General features: G+C 37.8%; 1 protein-coding gene across 4 annotated transcripts in view; it reads left to right on the top strand.

The window, feature by feature from the left end:
- SLF2 (SMC5-SMC6 complex localization factor 2) overlaps positions 1-14,172 on the top strand; it is a 40,097-nt gene extending 25,925 nt beyond the window's left edge. The window contains exons 13-20 of one of the 4 annotated variants that reach the window (XM_061205566.1): positions 412-588; positions 1,739-1,836; positions 2,409-2,496; positions 4,981-5,112; positions 5,551-5,628; positions 7,580-7,666; positions 9,604-9,672; positions 12,129-14,171. In XM_061205566.1, the coding sequence (XP_061061549.1) occupies positions 412-588; positions 1,739-1,836; positions 2,409-2,496; positions 4,981-5,112; positions 5,551-5,628; positions 7,580-7,666; positions 9,604-9,672; positions 12,129-12,164 (765 nt within the window). In that variant the 3' untranslated portion in view covers positions 12,165-14,171. Of the gene's footprint in view, positions 1-411; positions 589-1,738; positions 1,837-2,408; positions 2,497-4,980; positions 5,113-5,550; positions 5,629-7,579; positions 7,667-9,603; positions 9,673-12,128 lie in introns of all 4 variants that reach the window. The other 3 variants (XM_061205647.1, XM_061205727.1, XM_061205803.1) reach the window with 3 other exon arrangements.
- The last annotated feature ends 4,737 nt before the right edge of the window (positions 14,173-18,909 follow it).

Genomic DNA, 18,909 nt, shown 5'->3' with positions numbered 1-18,909 from the left:
AGTTATGTGATTAAAATAGTTCTAGGAATACCTTTACCAAGAAGCTTTTTGCTACTAGTAGTTTTGAAACCAGTAATTTTTTAGAATTAGAATATATGAAGAAAAAAATTGTTACTTACAGTATAACTTAGTGACCAAGAATTAATAACATTGTTAAAACATTTTTAGTGGCTGAATCAAATCAATGATATTGAACTGTTAAGAAAATTTTGAAAATTAAAAATGGGGAAGAAAATACTTATCAGGTCAACTATTAACATGAGTATTTCTTGCCTCCTTTTTCCTAGACAACTGATGTTTCAATTTCTATATAGTTCTCTTTTGCATTTTTTGTTAAAAAGTTTTTATAATGTAAACTCTTCAAGCAAAATATATCTCCTTAAGTTGTTTTGTCTCTGATATGTGTCAAAGTTTCTAGGCTTGTGTACATCTATACATCCGGAAGGTTACCAGGATTGTGAAATAATGTTACTGATTTTAATGTTGTTTAAAATGAGTCTGGAGAAACAACTGAAACAGATTCCTCTAGTGGACTTTCAAAGCCTCCTGATAAACCTGATGAAAAACATCAGAGATTGGAATACAAAGGTAACATTACTTAAAATTTTAATATTGTTTTTTGTATAGCATCACAATTTGACTTTCATAGTGCGTGCAGAATTGAAAGTTTCTAACCTTAGTTAAGATCTTCAGCAGATGAAAAATAAACTGAAGAAAGGACTGTCTGTGCTGGCACTGTATTTAAATTCATGAAACTGAATCTTTTCTAAAACTGCAGTTAATTCATTCCACAAAAAATGTGTTATGTTTACTGGGGATTTACTGTGGGCCAAGCATTAATGCAGGTGCTAGAGATAAAGCTGTGAAGAAGACAAAGCCCTTGCTCTCCCAGCACTTCTATTCTAGTCAAAGGGTTAGGTTATAAACAATGTAAATGTAGATTATAATATCATGTTAAGTTGTAATAAGTGCTACAAATTACAGTAAAGCAGGACAAGGCAGGGATGCTCTACTATTTCATATGAGGCAGTTAAGGAAGCCCTTTCTGAAGTGACCTTTGAACAGAGACCTAAATGAAATGGTAGAGTGAATCATACATACAGCAAGAATTTGAGTTGAACTTCTGCAGCCATTGGTGGTAAACATGTATAGTTTTTGTTAGGTTTTTTAAAATTATATTTTTCAGCCTTTTTTGGTGGAAAATGTCAAACATGCAAAAGTAGAGAGAAGAGTTTAATGAACCCCTAAATACTTGTCACCCAGCTTCAACAATTTTCAAGACATAATCAATCTTATCTCTTACCCTCATCCCATACTTCCCTTCCCTACTCAGGGATTATTTTGAAGCAGTTCTGTTAGACTTTAAATACTGGAATAGTTGAGGATTCCTAAAATTCAAGAAATCCCAGGTCAGGAACATGTATTATCTTGTGCAACTCTCATTATATACCTTTGGAAACTGGTATGTGTACTTAGATTACTTTATTCTTCGAAGGACTGTTTAAATACAGATAGATATGATGTAGCACAAAACACAAAAGCCAAATGAAATTCTGGTAAATATCTATTCAGTCTATTCTAGAGTTTAAGATAAAACTGAATATGTGTACTCCATGCTGTTTCTAAAAATGAATGCTCTTTTTATAATAATGCTTCATTAAGAAGGGATGTGGATGATCTGTTAGATATTTGATTCCACTGACCTATTTGAAAAATCTTGCTCACTGTTTGTTTTCAGGTGCCTGAACTCTGTCTGGCCATAAATGAACTCTCCAGCCATCCCCACAACCTTCTGTGGTTGGTACAGCTGGTCCCTAACTGGACATCACGTGGAAGGTATTGAAAAGTGAGAATTAAACACTAAGAAAAATGTATGTTTACATTAATGAAATGCTTTTAGGTCCTTTATTTCCTTTAATCATTCCTTGAATGTTAAATCAGAGTCTTTTATTTCATATTCAGTTGTGGGAAAAGGCATTGACAGCCTGATTCTGATACTTAGATCAGTTTGTAATATTCTTGATTTTTGATTTTAGCTTATCTGATAACTTAATATAGATAGCATATACCATGAAAATGAATCAGTTTGGGTTTTTTTGGGGTTTTTTTTTGGCTTTTTTTTTGGCTTTAGTAAAAAGAAATCCCAGCAGTAAAATAGATTTTCTAATCATCAGGGTCAAAGATAAAGGCTCTTAATGGTTTTCCTGAGCTTCAGGCAACTTTAACTTTGTGTACAAATATTTTACATGAAAATTTTACTGTTCTAGTATAGCTTATATATTCTTGTATAGCCTTCTCTTGAAACATTAGCTGTTTCGAATTAGAAGAACTTCTTTTGGCAAACTTCATTTGCTTCTTAAGCAGTATTGATTAAACACATTCTAAATATTTTAAAATTCTAATTCCAGGCAACTGAGACAGTGCCTCAGCCTAGTGATTATTTCAAAGCTTTTGGATGAGAAACATGAAGATATCCCTAATGCGAATAATCTGCAGGTATAAATAACATTTTTGTTTTCTTTTAATAAATGGGAGAGCTAGTGATGTGTAGAGAAAATTGATGGATCCTACGTCAAAAGTACTGAGGTTAGAGCCTAACTCAGGCATAATACTATTCATGTAATCTTTAGCATGGTACTTAACTAATCAGACCCAGTTTCTTTATGTGTGAAATAGAGACAGTATCACACCCTCTACCACATAGGATGGTTGTGGACAATTAGATGAATTAATGTATAAAAAGTACTGGGAAAGGGCTTCCCTGGTGGCACAGTGGTTAAGAATCTGCCTGCCAATGCAAGGGACACAGGTTCAGGCCCTGGTCCGGGAAGATCCCACATGCCACGGAGCAACTAAGCCCGTGCGCCACGACTGCTGAGTCTGTGCACCGCAACTACTGAAGCCCGCACACCTAGAGCCCGTGCTTTGCAACAAGAGAAGCCACCGCAATGAGAAGGCCACGCACCACAACGAAGAGTAACCCCCGCTTGGCACAATTGGAGAAAGCCTGCACGCAGCAACGAAGACCCAATGCAGCCAAAAATAAATAAAATAAATAAATTAAAAAAAAAAAAAGTACTGGGAAAATCATAATGTGCTATATAAATATGACATTATTTATTTAATTAGTTCACCTTGTCAATGTTAGCAGTTTTATCACAAGATTAGAAATTGCAGAACTATTAAACAATTGCATCTTGTACCTATTTTAATATTAAACAGTCTTTAAATTATAGAGCTTAAATGTGGTTGCCCAGTAGTGAATATATCATGTATATGTGAGTGTGTATAAACATGTCCTATAGAAACCCCGCAATGAGAAGCCCACGCACCACAACGAAGAGTAGCCCCCGCTTGCCACAATTAGAGAAAGCCTGCACGCAGCAACGAAGACCCAATGCAGCCAAAAATAAATAAAATAAATAAATTTTTTAAAAAGTACTGGGAAAATCATAATGTGCTATATAAATATGACATTATTTAATTAGTTCACCTTGTCAATGTTAGCAATTTTATCACAAGATTAGAAATTGCAGAACTATCAAACATTAATTGCATTTTGTACCTATTGTAATATTAAACAGTCTTTAAATTATAGAGCTTAAATGTGGTTGCCCAGTAGTGAATATATCATGTATATATGAGTGTGTATAAACATGTCCTATAGAAACCCCACAATGAGAAGTCCTGAAGGCTTTTTACAAGCATAATAGCACTAATGGGGTTATTCATAGTTGAATCTGAAAATTCAACACAGAACCTGATCTAGATGTGGTGTTCTTGTTTGAATTGCAGTTCAGTACAAGATAATCCGTTAGGTCCTACAGATTAAGAAAAAAAAAGTGAATAAGATAGAGACTCTGACCTTGAAAACATAATGTAGTGGTTGAAACAGAATTAAGCAACCATTGTGGTACAGTGTAGCAAGAATTGTGATGGAAGTATGCACAAGGTGCTGTGGGACGGAGAGATTGAAAAGGACAGCTGGTTTCTACATTAGTAGAGTTGATGTAGATTTCATTCTAGATTTTTTGGGGGACCACACCTGAGCCACCAGGGTAATTAGCAAATAGCTCTCAGTCCTTTCAGTGATATTTACTGCCATCAAAAGAGAATTCTTGGACTTCCTTGGTGGCACAGTGGTTAAGAATCCGCCTACCAATGCAGGGGACACGGGTTCAAGCCCTGGTCCGGGAAGATCCCACATGCCGCGGAGCAACTAAGCCTGTGCTTCACAACTACTGAAGCCCGCGTGCTTAGAGCCCGTGCTCCGCAACAAGAGAAGCCACCTCAATGAGAAGCCCCGTGCACCGCAACGAAGAGTAGCCCCTGCTCGCTGCAACTAGAGAAAGCCCGCGTGCAGCAACGAAGACCCAACGGAGCCATAAATAAATAAATAAATTTATTTATTTATTTAAAAAAGAATTCTTTGCAGAATTCAATAATGCTACTCACGGGGAGGAAGATTCAGCTCTGCTGCCTTTCAAATAATTTCTCAAAGGAAGTCCTCCCTTTGACCTCTATTGTAATGCCATTTGGTCTCCTCAAGTTTTCACCCTCAATTACAAGTACTAAATCTTTAATATCCCTTTTAGGGAATTCCCTGGTGGTCCAGTGGTTAGGACTTAGCGCTTTCGCTGCTGGGGCCTGGGTTCAATCCCTGAACAGAAATAAGATCCTGCAAGCTGCATGGCACAGCCAAAAAAATAAAATAAGATCCCTTTTAAGCAACTGGGGACTTTTTTTTTTTACTCTCATTTTATTGCAGTGAAGTTTAATAGTACAGAAAAGTCACATGACCTTGGTGGGTCATTTGGGGACTTTTAAGTAAAGAAGTGAATATCACTGGACTATAAGAAGCTAAAGGGGCAAAATTAGAGAAGGCAAAATGAACAGAGGACACACTGAAAAAAAAAATAGCCTAAGAAAGAGCAAGTGTATTGCCTAGTATTATTCAGTGTCTCCTCTTTCTTTTGATAGATATCAGTCTTGCATCGCTATCTTGTGCAAATGAAGCCTTCAGATTTGTTGAAGAAGATGGTCTTGAAGAAAAGGGCTGAACAACCAAATGGCACTATTGATGATAGCCTTCATTTGGAACTTGAAAAGCAGGTATCCACGGCTAGATCATCTCAAAAGAGTACATATGAGCATAACCAATGACAACTTCCTAACCATGGACGTTTCTGGGTTTAGAGACTAGATACATTCTAGCAAACACAGTTATATAGTGAATGACATTTTTGTTTATTGCTGTCATGAAATTCTTCAGTTAACTTGAGGATTGAGGTAAAAGGATGGTTGTTGGTAATTTAATACTGGGAGTATTTTTTGTAGCCCTTTACTAGGGCAGTCGTGAGGTGGTAAAAGGAATGCACTTGAGTTAGAAATCAGAAACCTGGGATAAATGCTTGGCTTTTCCTTACTAACCAGCTCAGTTAACTTTAGCAAATCCTTAATCCTTCCTAGGCAGCTTTCCTAATGTATAAACTGGGATGACATGTATTCTAGCTAATTCATGGGTGTTGATTTTATTCATTTCTCTACCAGGCATATTACCTGACCTACATTCTTCTTCATTTAGTCGGTGAAGTTAGTTGTTCTCACTCTTTTTCTTCTGGACAACGGGTAGGTATTTTTTAGTGTTTTTTGTTTTTAATAAGTGTCACTGTTGATGGAATAAATGAACATTCTTTATATAGGAGAAAACTTAATAAAATAACTTTTATCAAGTTACCTTTGGATTCACTATAGAAATCCCAGTGTACACTGGAAAGAGAGAAGTAATAGTAACCTTGCAGCCATGTCACTGACAAAAATTATTTGTCTACACATGTTAGTTCTGTTTACTGGAGTGGAACTTAACTGTGATAACTTGGCAGTAGTGTAATACATCAATAAGATATCAAGATCACCAAATACCAAATGGGCTAGCTCTTAGCTGGTTTCTTCCCATCTCTGCTCCCACTCCACTTCCTGTTTCTTTAGAAATAATGTTTGCCTTCAAAATTAAACTGATGGTAAGTCAGGCTACTTCAGATATGCATTTCTAAATTATCTCCCCATGTTAAGATTTTCATTTTGAATTATTTTATTCTTCCTGTCCTATCATGTTCCATACTCCTGGGGAAAGTTCTTGTTTAATTCTTCATGTTTCACACCTTAGGTAATCCAACCCCTGTTTAAAACTTTGTATCTCCTTAGGCATGATCAGAAGGACACAAGACTGGTTCATGTCTTTTTATAAACACTGCTGTACATAGAACTATGTTTGCTCTCCTGATTGGAACCTAACATAGTCATCTATCTGTTCTTATATATGGTCTTTACATTTTTAAATTATTTTCTGATTAGAAAACAATCAAGGATTATTGCTTTAAAATTCAATTATTATAAAACCATATAAGGTAGAAAGTGAAAGACTTTATTATCCAGTGCCCTCCTATAAATTTCTCCATAATTTATGCATATACTAACATAATTTTTTTTTTTTTAATTTATTTATTTTTGGCTGTGTTGGGTCTTTGTTTCTGTGCAAGGGCTTTCTCTAGTTGTGGCAAGCGGGGGCCACTCTTCATCGCGGTGCGCGGGCCTCTCACTATCGTGGCCTCTCTTGTTGCGGAGCACAGGCTCCAGACGCGCAGGCTCAGTAGTTGTGGCGCATGGGCCCAGTTGCTCTGCGGCATGTGGGATCGTCCCAGACCAGGGCTCGAAACCGTGTCCCCTGCATTGGCAGGCGGATTCTCAACCACTGCGCCACCAGGGAAGCCCCATAATTATTTTTTTAATGAGGTCATGTTATTCATATTATTTGCAACTTGTCTTTCTTTTTCTCCCACTGTAAATTACTGGCACGTCTATCTAATAACTGTAGTATTTCAAAACCTTTATTGATGAACATTCCTTTCTGTGTGATTACATGAACCTTTGGAACCTTTGGAAGCATTACATGAACCTTTGGAAGCATTTCTGTAGGGTAAATTCCTAGAAGTAGAAATGCTAGATCAAAGGTTATAAATTTTTCAAATTTTAATTATTTTAAAATGGTTGTTATCACATTTCCCTTCCAAAAAATGTCCATTTACATTCTCACCTTAGTATATTCAACCTTAGTATATATATATATATATATGAGTGTGACTGTTTTGGACCAGACACTTAATTTTTCAGGGAACTACCACTAAACCTCCTTTTGTTCATAGAGAAAAAAATAGGTTAGCTGTTACTTGAATATTTCATTAGAGAATGTGTTAATGGAAAGACTCTTAAATTTCTAGGCACTACTTCACAGTCTGAATTCTAGGGTTGATTTTCATTAATGTGCCTTAATACATAGCAAAACAACCTTTATTTTTGTGTATATTTTATGCATTAACTAGCAATAAACCATAACAGTCTTATTGTGTGGCAGTTAGTACTTTTTACTGATATGACTGCTATTATGTTGGATGGTTAATATCAGAAATTGCTAAGGTAGATTTTTTAAAATGATTGTTAGCTGTTCTAGCTACATGATCTTTTCTTTGTTAATTTGTAATGCTTCAGAGTTGTTTTCATCCCTTGCACTTGTTTTACACAGAAACACTTTGTGCACCTCTGTGGGGCTTTAGAAAAGCATGTTAAGTGTGATATTAGGGAAGATGCAAGACTGTTTTATAGAACTAAGGTAAGTGTGTGTTTTTCTTACTTATTGTTAGTTTTTTGTTTGTTTAACCTTGGTTTCATTAATACTTGAGTAAGAAAAGCATATAAGCCTCTCTTTAAGAAGGAACATATAAGATTAGAAATATGACTTTCTCCTTTAATAACAAATTAACTTCTACTAAGTACTTCTAGCTAGATTGAAAGTAAAGGGGGGGAGAAACTCTCAAAGCAAATACATTTTAAGACAAGCCAAATAGAAAAGCTGAATATATGAATATGGAGTTAGGAAAGCAACTTTGGTATTAATAAAACAATTTGACGATTTTTCCTGAAACAAAACAGGTTTTTCTGGAAACTTTTTCTTCTAAGGATTTTTTTTATTCTAAACCATCTTTTAGCTTTTGTAGTGTAGAGCCGATCCATTCTCGCCATTTGTGTTTGGATAGTTTCAGCTTTGTAACTTTATATTTTACATTAATTAGCTGTAAAGGTCAGATATTTCAACAATGCTCATTTAGATTTAGTATCTGTATTTATTTTACTAGATTTAAGTTAAATACAAAAATGAGCAACTAATGAAATTGTATCAGATTGCAGATTTTCAAATACATGTAGGGGATAGCTCTTTGCCTTAGAGTGGAAACTAGTTTCAGAAGCACATTCTTTTGAACATTAACTAGAGTTACTGGCCCATAGAACTTGGTGGTAGTGGCTACTGCTGACAGACGTGCTAAGGGGGACCACCCAAGGTTTTTGTTTCTTAAAGCCAAGAGGCTGGGCATAGACTGGTGCCAGGGCTCCTCTTACTTAGAGCAGAGAATGACACAGAGGTCTGTGGCAGTTGCTTTCAGGGGATGGTCCTGCTGAAATAGATGAATTGCATGCCTCTCCACAAGCATCTGGTAGAAAAGGTGGTGATTGTTTTAGAGAAACTGAATCTGCTGAACTCTAAATGGAGAAAAAAGCAGACCTTGAAATTTACTTTATAAACTTAAAGCAACTATAAAATTCCTGACCTGTTTAAAACATTTTGTTGTGACTTCCCTGGCAGTCTAATGGTTAAGACTCTGCGCATCCACTGCAGAGAGCATGGGTGCGATCCCTGGTCAGGGAACTAAGGTCCCACATGCCGTGTGGCACGACCAAATAAATAAATTAATTTAATTAAATAAAATATTTTGTCAAGCAATTATGCCCAGGAACTAACTGAGAATCTCTAATGTGGTAGGAGTTTAACACAGAGACTTGCTAAACCTCCAAATATAGGAATAGATCAGGTATTTAAAGAGGATTCATAGTGTAGTCTACCTTTGAACAACACGGATTTGAGTACTGATTCTGTCCAAATTGTTTCAGCTTCCTGCCCTTGGGTGAGTCATTTATCACTTTCTTTGTTTTTGAGGCAGAGAGAGCAGTATGATTTTCTGCTGTGCGGGGGCTTGGCACCACTAACCCCCGCGTTGTTCAAGAGTCCACTGTACTTTGCAAAAACGTAGAGAGGCTTAGCATTGAATTTTGGATCTCCTAATAGTGTGAAAAGGAACAAACGACAACCCTTTTTTGTGGCCTTGAGTCTTTCAAATAGAACTTGGAAGGCAGGGAACAGCCAAAGCTTTGGGTCCTGTAACAAAGGCCACTCTTCAGCATCCCTTTGTGGGTGTTCAAAAGACAGCAAGTTGAAAATATAAGTGTCTTGAAGGCAGGGAGTATGTTTTTCTGGATGATCTTTAATAACTAAGGGGAAAATGGAGCATTCAGTATTTTAGATATGATGATGAAGGAAGGTCTTAGTAATCACTATGACTTGAAAGCCCCTCCAGAAGTTGAGTTTATTCTCTCTTTCTTAACAGAAACCACATTGAGTTGTTGGGTGTGGGTCTGTCACAGCTATGAGGTCTTTTGTATCAAGCATTAAATTGTTTTGCTCTGATCCCTTTTCCCCTTCTTGATATTTTTAAGGTAAAAGACTTGGTTGCCAGGATACATGGAAAATGGCAGGAAATAATCCAGAACTGTCGGCCTACTCAGGTGTCGTTTTATTAAACAGTTTCATTTATTCTCAGTAGTTTTGCTAAATGTTATTTCTTCATACTGTTCAAAAAAAGCATGACAGAGCACTTGCTTCTAGGTATCCTAAAATGAACTGAAAGCCCCAGTATAATATTTTATGTATGTTTTTAAATTTTTGTTTGCTCTTATATTCATTAATTTATTTCCAAAGGTGTTTGACCCCATTTTAAAATGTTACATTGCATCAAATGGAGGTTATTTCACGTGGAGTATTTTTCTTAATGTCTTTATTAAGATAAAATTCACATATCATTCATTTCACCCAAAGTGTACAGTATTTTTTAGTATATGCACAGAGTTGTGCAATCATCACCACAGTCTAACTTTAGAACATGTTTGTCACTCCAAAAAGAGATCACATACCCATTAGCAGTGACTTCTCATTCCCAACCACCTGCACTCCCGTCCCCACTCCACGCCCTAGGCAACCACTAATCCACTTTCTGTCTGTATAGAGTTGCCTGTTTTTTATATTTCATACAAATGGAATCATATATGATGTAGTCTTTTATGACTGGCTTCTTTTATGTAACATATTGTTAAGTTAGTCCATATTGTAGCATGTTGTATGTCCTTTCTATTGCCAAATAATATTTCATTATATGGATATATCACATTTTATATATCTACTTATTAAATGGACATCTGAGTTGTTTCCGCTTCCTGGCTGTTATGAATAATGCTTCTATGAACATTTGTGTATAGGTTTTGGTGTAAATGTATGATTTCAAATGAAAATATTTTGGGCATATACCTGGGAGTGGGATTGTTGGATCATATAGTAATTCTGTGTTAAATGTTTTGAGGAACTGCCAGACTGTTTTCCAAAGTGGCTTCACTATTTTACTTTCCCACCAGAATGTATGAGGTTTCTAATTTCTCCACATTCTTGCCAACACTTGTTATTATCTGTCTTTTTGATATAGTCATAGTAGGGGGTTGGACATGGAATGTCATTGTGATTTTAATTTGCATTTCCCTAATAACTAATGATGTTGAGCATCTTTTTATGTGTTTATTGGCCACTCATATAGCTTCTTTGAAGAAATGTCTGTTCAAATCCTTTGCCCATTTTTAAATTTTCTAATTGTAAGAATTTTCCATGTGTTCTAAATACAAGTCCCTCATTAGGTATATAATTTGCAAATATTTTCTCCCATTCTGTGTGTTGTCTTTTATTGTTTTGATAATATTTGTAGAACAGAAGTTTTTCGTTGTGATGAAGTTCAGTTTTATCTTTTTTTTTCTTTTGTCACTTAGGGTTTTGGTGTTATATCTAAGGAGACTTTCCTTAAGAGGGGCATTGTTTAAACACCTGATATTAAGTTTGCCATCCTGCTTATTTACAAACCAACTAATATGGGATTGTCTAAAATGCTTCTCAAATTTTATTTATTTTTAATTTGGCCACGCCGTGTGGCTTGTGAGATCTTAGTTCCCAGACCAGGGATTGAATCTGTGTCCTCGGCAGTGAAAGCACAGAGGCCTAACTGCTGGACTGCCAGGGAATTCCCTGCTTCTCAAATTTTAATGTACATAGGCTTCAATAAGGAACTTGTTGAAATACGGATTTTGATTTAATAGATCTGGAGTGTAGCCTGAGATATTCTGCATTCCTAACAGGTTCTCAGACTGATGACAATGCTGCTGATCCGGGGGCCATACTTTCATTAGATAGGGCCTAGAAGTTGCTCATATTTTATATAAAAGTAGCAGGAACACTGAAGATTAGTTAAGAAAAGCAGTCTCGCTGTGTTATGACACTTTGACTCTTTTGCTGTTGGTGTTCTTCATAAGATAGAGAAGTCTTTGAGAAATCTTAAGTTAACGTTTTGTTGTTCTTGTTTTAGTTTTTAATCTCAGTAGACTTTTTTTTTAGGCCTGCCATTTTTGTTGATGTAACATTAAAACAGAAAAGAATTTAATACCAAAACTTTGTATTAATCAGCTTAACAGGGACTTCCCTGGTGGTCCAGTGGTTAAGACTCCGCACTCCCAATGCGGGGGCTCCGGGTTTGATCCCTGGTCAGGGAACTAGATCTCGCATGCCGCAACTAAAAAAGATCCCACATGCCGCAACTAAGACCCAGCACTGCCAAATAAATAAATAAATAAATAAATAATTTTTAAAAAAATCAGCTTAACGTTTTACTTAATCTTTTTAAATATGTCCCTCCACATGTGTGTGTTACTGAGGAAAACATCTTGTACTTATTTATACTTTAAAAAAATTTTTAGACTATAAAATGTGAAACTTGAATCTGATTACCGTAAATTTTCAGAGCAATGTATAATATCAAGACTTTATTACTTTCATTATCAAAGCCCATTGTCTGATGATTAGTGGTTTTATAAGGATTAATTCATAATCTGATTTTCCTTTATTCTGTTTTTTTCCCCCTTCCCTTTTCTAGGGGCAGCTTCATGACTTCTGGGTACCAGATTCTTAACAGGAGTTGCAGCAGCAAAATTATGAACCAAGAGAAATTCAGTAAGAGCCTTTCCTAAAGGAGTAGAAAGTAGTACAGAACCCAGTGGAAGGCTAAGAAAATGTTCAGCAAATGTGCTACTTGAATATCTAGTATGAAGCTGGTAATGAAGAAATTGCCATTTCTGAAGCAGATACGAAATGCGATCTGCTTAAAAAGGCAAACGGCCTTTTAAAAGAGCAGAATCCCATAACAAGAGGGGAGGGGTGGAAGCAGCTAATAGTTGCATGTCTAACCTTCCCCTGTTAACTCTTGTTAAATTGTAAGCCAGTTATCTTTTTTGTTTGTTTGTTTGGATTGTATTTGCCGCACTTGGATAATCACAGAAAGGATGTAAGAAAGGGTTTGGATGAACTTGAGGAGATGGACATGGAAACCAAGATCAAGTTCCAGTTGGTTTAATTTTCCATCTTGGTTATTTTACGACTCAAAGGGAACGCTTAGAACTGAGTTTACTAATAGAAAGGATAAATCTCTTCTGTTACTCCTGTAAACCACTGGCGGGTTTTAATCCATGCATTTTTCTTGGCTATTCAAGATTATAAATCTGTTGGGTTTTTAAAATACATCAGAACAAACAGTTGAGAAACAGAAGTTTGGTATATTGTCAGATCCCCTTAAGGGGAAGAGTTTAAGCTATAAAATAGTGGCTCTGTTTTTATTCCAAAACATACATATGCAGTTTGTTTTGGATTTTCTTTAAGTGCATATATATATATATATATTTTTAATACTGGTTAAATTTTAGAACCTTGGCTAAATCTTAGAATTCTGGCCCTTTGTAGCCATATTACAGAAGTCTATATTGTAAAAGCTTAAAGATCTGGACAAGTTTCCAAAAACCTTACTTTCATGAGTATATAACCTTGGCAGAGACCTGAATGGCATTTATTCTTTGGTACACTACGCACGCGTGTGTATGTGTGTGTGCGCGTGTGTGCTTGTATTTTAAATTTGTTGCACTTGAAAACCACAGCTGCTCTAAATTCTTAAACACTGGAAAGCCATCCTTTGGTTTAAATGGTGGAGGGTTAGTAGAAGTGCACATGCTGGTCTTAGCCTGAGGGCCTTTTGAAGCCTTTGGTAGTAATAGCCTCTTACTAGCTAACTGAAAAATTCTTTTGTTGACTGAGTGTCCCTTTTAGGAGGGTTTGTTTCTTGAAAGATAATGCCAGCTTTGTTTTCCTTTCTTTCAATATTGACTTGGATGACACTGCTCTCCTGAGCATTTTGCTTCCTCCAGTTGTGAGGGAAGGATGATGGAGGGGAAGGGAATTGGGCTTGACGTTTATGGTTTGAGAGGGGAGAAAATAAATTTTTAAAAATAGCTTTCTACCTCTAAATTGAGGCTTAGGAGTAAAAACCATTTTATCTTAAATTTATCATTTAAAATAGTATCAGTAACTTTTGAGCCCATGTCAAGCATTGAGCAGTTAGAGACTTTATAGGGAAGACTAAGTTAATCCAGTTCCCAAGAACCCGGGCTGAATGAGGCTTCAAGAGTCGACCAACAAAAGTTTTATTCTGTGTTGAGTTTACTGGTAAGAATATTATTATCTTGATACTACCTCTCAAGGGTATTGTTAGAAAATGCCACTTATGGTTAATGAGATAGATACAAAGAGTTATATTGACAGAAGCTTGAAACTCTGGCATCTATCTGCCCTACAGTGGGGGCTTTCATTCTCTGTAATTTAATACTTTGTAGATACATTATTTGTGTGTAATTTTATAAGTGTCCATATTTTTCTCATTTTGCATTGTGTAAAGTGTACAATATCTCAAAGTATAAAATACTGCTTATATTGCTTGTAATTACAGTGTGTAAATATTTTCTAATTGTGTACATTGACAGGGGGACAAGTGGGTTATTCAGGTTTTTTTTTTAAGTGACCCTTTTGTATTGCAGTTTCAAAGGATAACTGCCCATCAAATTTAAAACCACTTTGATACATTTTTATTTAGCAGTTCCAATAAGAAAAGTCTCTATTTTTAATTGTCTTTCTCCATTAGAGAAAAATACTTCATCTGTCCCTTTAAAATCAATGGCCAAACATCAGTTTGGACCCTTGTATTTATGACTTTGGTAGGTGTCTTTAGTCTCCAGGTCATATTCCAGCCAGTATTTGCATTGGGGTTCTCAAAAATTTTTGTGAGTCTCTTTAGCACAATTAGCCCATGGTTTTTCTCCCAAATTAAGTGTTATCCTTTTCCCTCTGAGTCCCCATGCTTTGTCTCCCTCCTGCTGCTGTTGCCCAGTGAATGGGATGGTAGTGGAGGAGAATATGTTCATTGCACAGAGAATGTCAGGCCACTTTTTTGGACTTGGCAAACAAAGCTTGCACTGAGTGGTGGTGTGTTTGGCAATATTACTCTGCCAAAAATCACCTTGTCTAATTTTCTGGATATGTATGTCAAACTTATTACCCTTACTGCAAGCTGAAAAATAAGGTACTTGTGTTTATGCTTCTGTGTGTAACTGTTTGCCTTTTCTAAACTGCTTTTCTTGTTATCCTAAAATATAATTCTGTTGGTTATATCATGTTAAGTGAAGAGGCTTTCCATGCACAAAATGCATCTATGTAGCAGTAAAGTAACAGCATTTGTACATTTTCTGTCTATCTCCTGAGGGCAATGGTGCCTTTATCACCTTTTAGAAGGCTGGCATTTTGTTTTTGTTTTGAAGTACAAGTAATAGCTTGCTTTGGACTTCACAAAAATCTCCCCAGATGTAAAAGAAAATGGTGTGTTGTCATCCAGGCTCAGTTGGAGCATTTGTATTTTTATTTCTGTCAAAACAAGTATAGTTGGTGGGGACTGGCCAGTAATAATGTGTGGAGTCTTTAAACCAAGAGTAGTTTTGAAATTTAAAAAAAACAAAAATTTAAGAGGTGACCCATTAACAAGTGACTGAGTTGGAGAATTAGGGGAGGACTGTTCTGGTTTGTCTCTAAGGAGACAAGTTAGGGTACAGGTGGCTTGGGCATGTAGAGCATGATCTGCAGTTATTTCTTATTCATTAACAGTGTTGGTGCACCTCCTTATCCGTGTGTTTGTTTTCCCTGGGCAGTCCTATCAGCCAGTTAATCCACCAGCTTTTATGAAGTTTACAAGTAAATGCAGATTTCCTTTTTCTTTCCTCTTTTTTTTTTTTTAATTTTATACTATTTACATCTTGTTTTAAGTCCTATGAATGTATGTGTCTGTTATTAAAATGGCTTTTTCTTCACTTTGGACATGTGTTTAGTAATATTTGTTTGGGAGTGGGGATGGTTAAGTATCTGGAATGTCCTGATTCTTCCCCTGCCCCACCTAGTTTTTAAACTGATTTCTTCCTTTCTTCCTCTTGCATTGGATTCTCCAGTCAGTTTTTTAGCTTGATGTTTCCTGTTTCTGGACTACATAAAGCCATAGTTGTACATAGTTCACTTTTATATAACCCAATTAATAATTTGCTGCATACTTTGCAGTCAGGAATTTGGTAATCTCATTTTTAGATTACCTCATTCACTATGTCCATTCAACAACTGTTGAGTACCTACTGCATGCTAAGCACTCTTTTTAGGATTCGGTGGTAAACAACACAAACAGAGCTCTCATGAATCTTACTTTCTGAAATCCAGGTGAAAATATTTTCTGTTACTAGGCAAAGGGGACTGGAAAAGAATTCCCTCGGCCTGGCTCCCTTGTTCTAGAGCTCAGGGCAAAGAAAGGGGAAGCCATACAGTGCAGAGGCAGAGCTTAGGACCACTTCCAACCTGCCAGGCAGATACAGCTCTGGATATGCCAGCTGAGAGAAGACATAGGTTGAGACCTCCTCACAGGAGAAACTGTTCTTACGAGCTCAAAGAAGGGCTAGGCATGGTTGCCAGAGGCTTGAGTTCCAGAACCATGCCAGTATTTCTTTCTCCCTTCTGACAGGCTGGTTAGGAGGAGACCAACCCGCCTGTGAGCCCTTTTCTCCAGACGTGGGATGGAGGAGTAGGGGGCAACAGCCTAGGCAAAGCAGAGAAATTGCCTTAAATACTTACTGGGAGACAGGCAGTATAGCCTTTACAAGTTAAGGGCCTTGACCTTGCCCTTAGTCCTGACCTCAGATCCCAGATTCACCATACCAGCCATGTGATCTTTGACAAGTTACTTAGCTCCTCTGAGCCTTAGTTTCTTCATCTGTTAAAAGGAATAATAACAGTGTCTACCTCAGGATTAGTGAGGGCTAAATAAGCTAACTCATGAAAAGTGCTTAGCAAAGTGCCTGGCATATAGCAAGAACTCAATAAATGATAGCTGTTATTATTTAGCTCTACTTTGAGGCTCTTCTCAGATGACAAAATTGATCTTGGCACTTTGGGGTTCACTGACATCTGAGCAAACCATATCTCTTAATATTATAGTGTATGTGTGCTTATTCCTTCTGATACAGGGACCTCCAGAAGCTGCTCTGTCCAGCTCTGTCTCTGCTGGCAAAAAATTGTGATTTTTTTTTTTTTAAACCCAGCATGCTAAAGCTAAGAAAGGGATGGTGGGTGGTGATTTTCCATCATTTGTGGACATGTCCTAACACTCCCTTTTCCTTGCTAACCATTCCCCAGGCTGGGGTCAGGAGAGGGCAAACCAGAAGGCCCAGCTTTGGGTCTGACTCCAAGACGACTGGCTGGGAGGAAAACTTAACAGGCAAAACAGGCTTCTGAGGCACAGTGGGACAGTGAGACTACAGCATTATTGCACTGGTGACAGTGCCTACAGAAGAAGCACCTCAGCTGTATGTGTGGCCAAAATAAAGATCACACCACCTAAAGGGAGAGTACTGGGCAGACCAGAGCTGGAGATGGCAAAGTAGGAACAGAAATGCTGCCACAGTGAACAGGAAGCAGGACAACTTGACTAGGCCAGAGTTCTCTTGCCTCAGGGAACCTCTGCTCAAGTTTCAGGATTTCATACCTACCCCCTTCACCTAGGATCTCTGCTACAGTGAGTAAATGCTCTGTGCAAAGCCTGGAGCCAAACGCTGGTGTGTAGGTGGCTGAGGACAACCAGCACTGCCCTCTGCCACTCTCTTACAGCGGAGTTGGGGAGAATAGCCTAGCAAAAATAAAACCCATATTTGTGTTCTGTGTTTGTGAAGTACACCAAAAGGTTTTCAAATGGGATCCTCTCATAGCCACCCTATGAAGCAGCCAGGGTAGTGACTTTAGGGGTAAATAACAACCCACTCAAAGAACGACCTTCCTATGTCCCAGGATACAGATTCATGGCTAGGTTAGGATTAACTGCTTGGTTTGATTTTGAATCTCTTTCACTGTCACTATCCCCTCATTCATATTTTATCAGCTTGATTTGTAGAGAGGAGTATTGTCAATCGAAGGGGCTTCCTATAGAAAGTTCCATTAATTGCTGTTACATCTGATCATTTCATTAAGTTCAGAGATTGAAGTGGGAGGATAGCAGAGAGAAATGGATTTGGTCTGAATCTATATTATCAGAGATAGCGAAGTAACTGGCCAGCTACAGTTTAGCAAGTGCCATGCTGGAACTCAGCATTGTGATTTGTACATTCCGTTCATTTGAAAATGTGTGAGGTTCTGAATCGGCCATCAGAGCACCTTCGAGGAGAAAGGCTTGCCTCGTAGAGTGTACGCAAGTGGGATGCCAAACCGACCACCAAGTCACTTTGGCCTTCTTGCCACCTCCTGAGGTATCTGAGGTTGGCACTGAGTTCTGTGAGAACATGAGGAGCTGTGTCCCTTAGCCCACTGGCCCCCTGCAGTTTAATTTCTCTCCTGTCTGGTACCATGGGGCTAGCAGTCTTCCTGCCCTCCCTCCAGTGTCCCCCAACCCACTTTCCCACAAGGACTGCAGATATATTTTTCATAGCCATGTCTCTCCTGGTCTTCCCAGCTTGGACTTCCTTACTCAATCCATCAGCTCTTTTTTAGGATTTTTTTCTGTAGTCTTTTCTGCACTACTTGCTGACTTTTCCCTTCTGTTTCCTACTAGGAACCTTCTCATCTCATCAAATCAAACTCACTTTCCTCTTTCATGCCCCTTCCCTTCTGCCTACTCCCCCAGCACTCATCTGTGCACAAACTTGCACACTTCTGCCTTTGCTCTGACAATTCCCCTTCAGGCTTACCCAGCTTCCCTCTTCTCAGGCTTTTCCAGTCCTGATTTCACGGCAAGTTGCTTAACCCCTTAGAGCCTGTTTTCCAATCTATAAAATAGGGCTATTAATCCCTCAGGGTGGAATGAGGCTACAATGAAAAAAAAGAATTTGGACACTCTTTGTAAAAGTTTGTGTACATTTTATTTATTTATTTTGGAATCTTAGTTCCCCAACCAGGGATGAAACCTTTGCCCCCTGCAGTGGAAGCGCAGAGTCCTAACCACTGGACTGCCAGGGAATTCCCTGTGTATACTTTAATATAAACATCTCTCCCCAGCTATCTCCCCCTCCACATACACACACATCCTATTTACAGAGTGCTGGGGTGGTGGAAGTGTGACGTGGGCCCTGCTGTCTAGCGGTCTGCAGTCACACACAACCGCACAAACTACGAGACTGTATGTGATGAAGTGCCAAACTGAGCTTTGGGGAATTCTGAGAAGAGGGATGACATGTCTTTCCCAGGGTCCCTTCAGTTAAATAATGGCAGCTACTTTAATCCTGTTCACTCTCTCTCAGGCCGGTGCTCATCTGCCTATTCCC

This window comes from Eubalaena glacialis, chromosome 1 (assembly GCF_028564815.1).
Source record: "Eubalaena glacialis isolate mEubGla1 chromosome 1, mEubGla1.1.hap2.+ XY, whole genome shotgun sequence".
Lineage (NCBI taxonomy): Eukaryota > Metazoa > Chordata > Mammalia > Artiodactyla > Balaenidae > Eubalaena > Eubalaena glacialis.
This window is presented reverse-complemented; position numbering and strand designations above follow the sequence as displayed.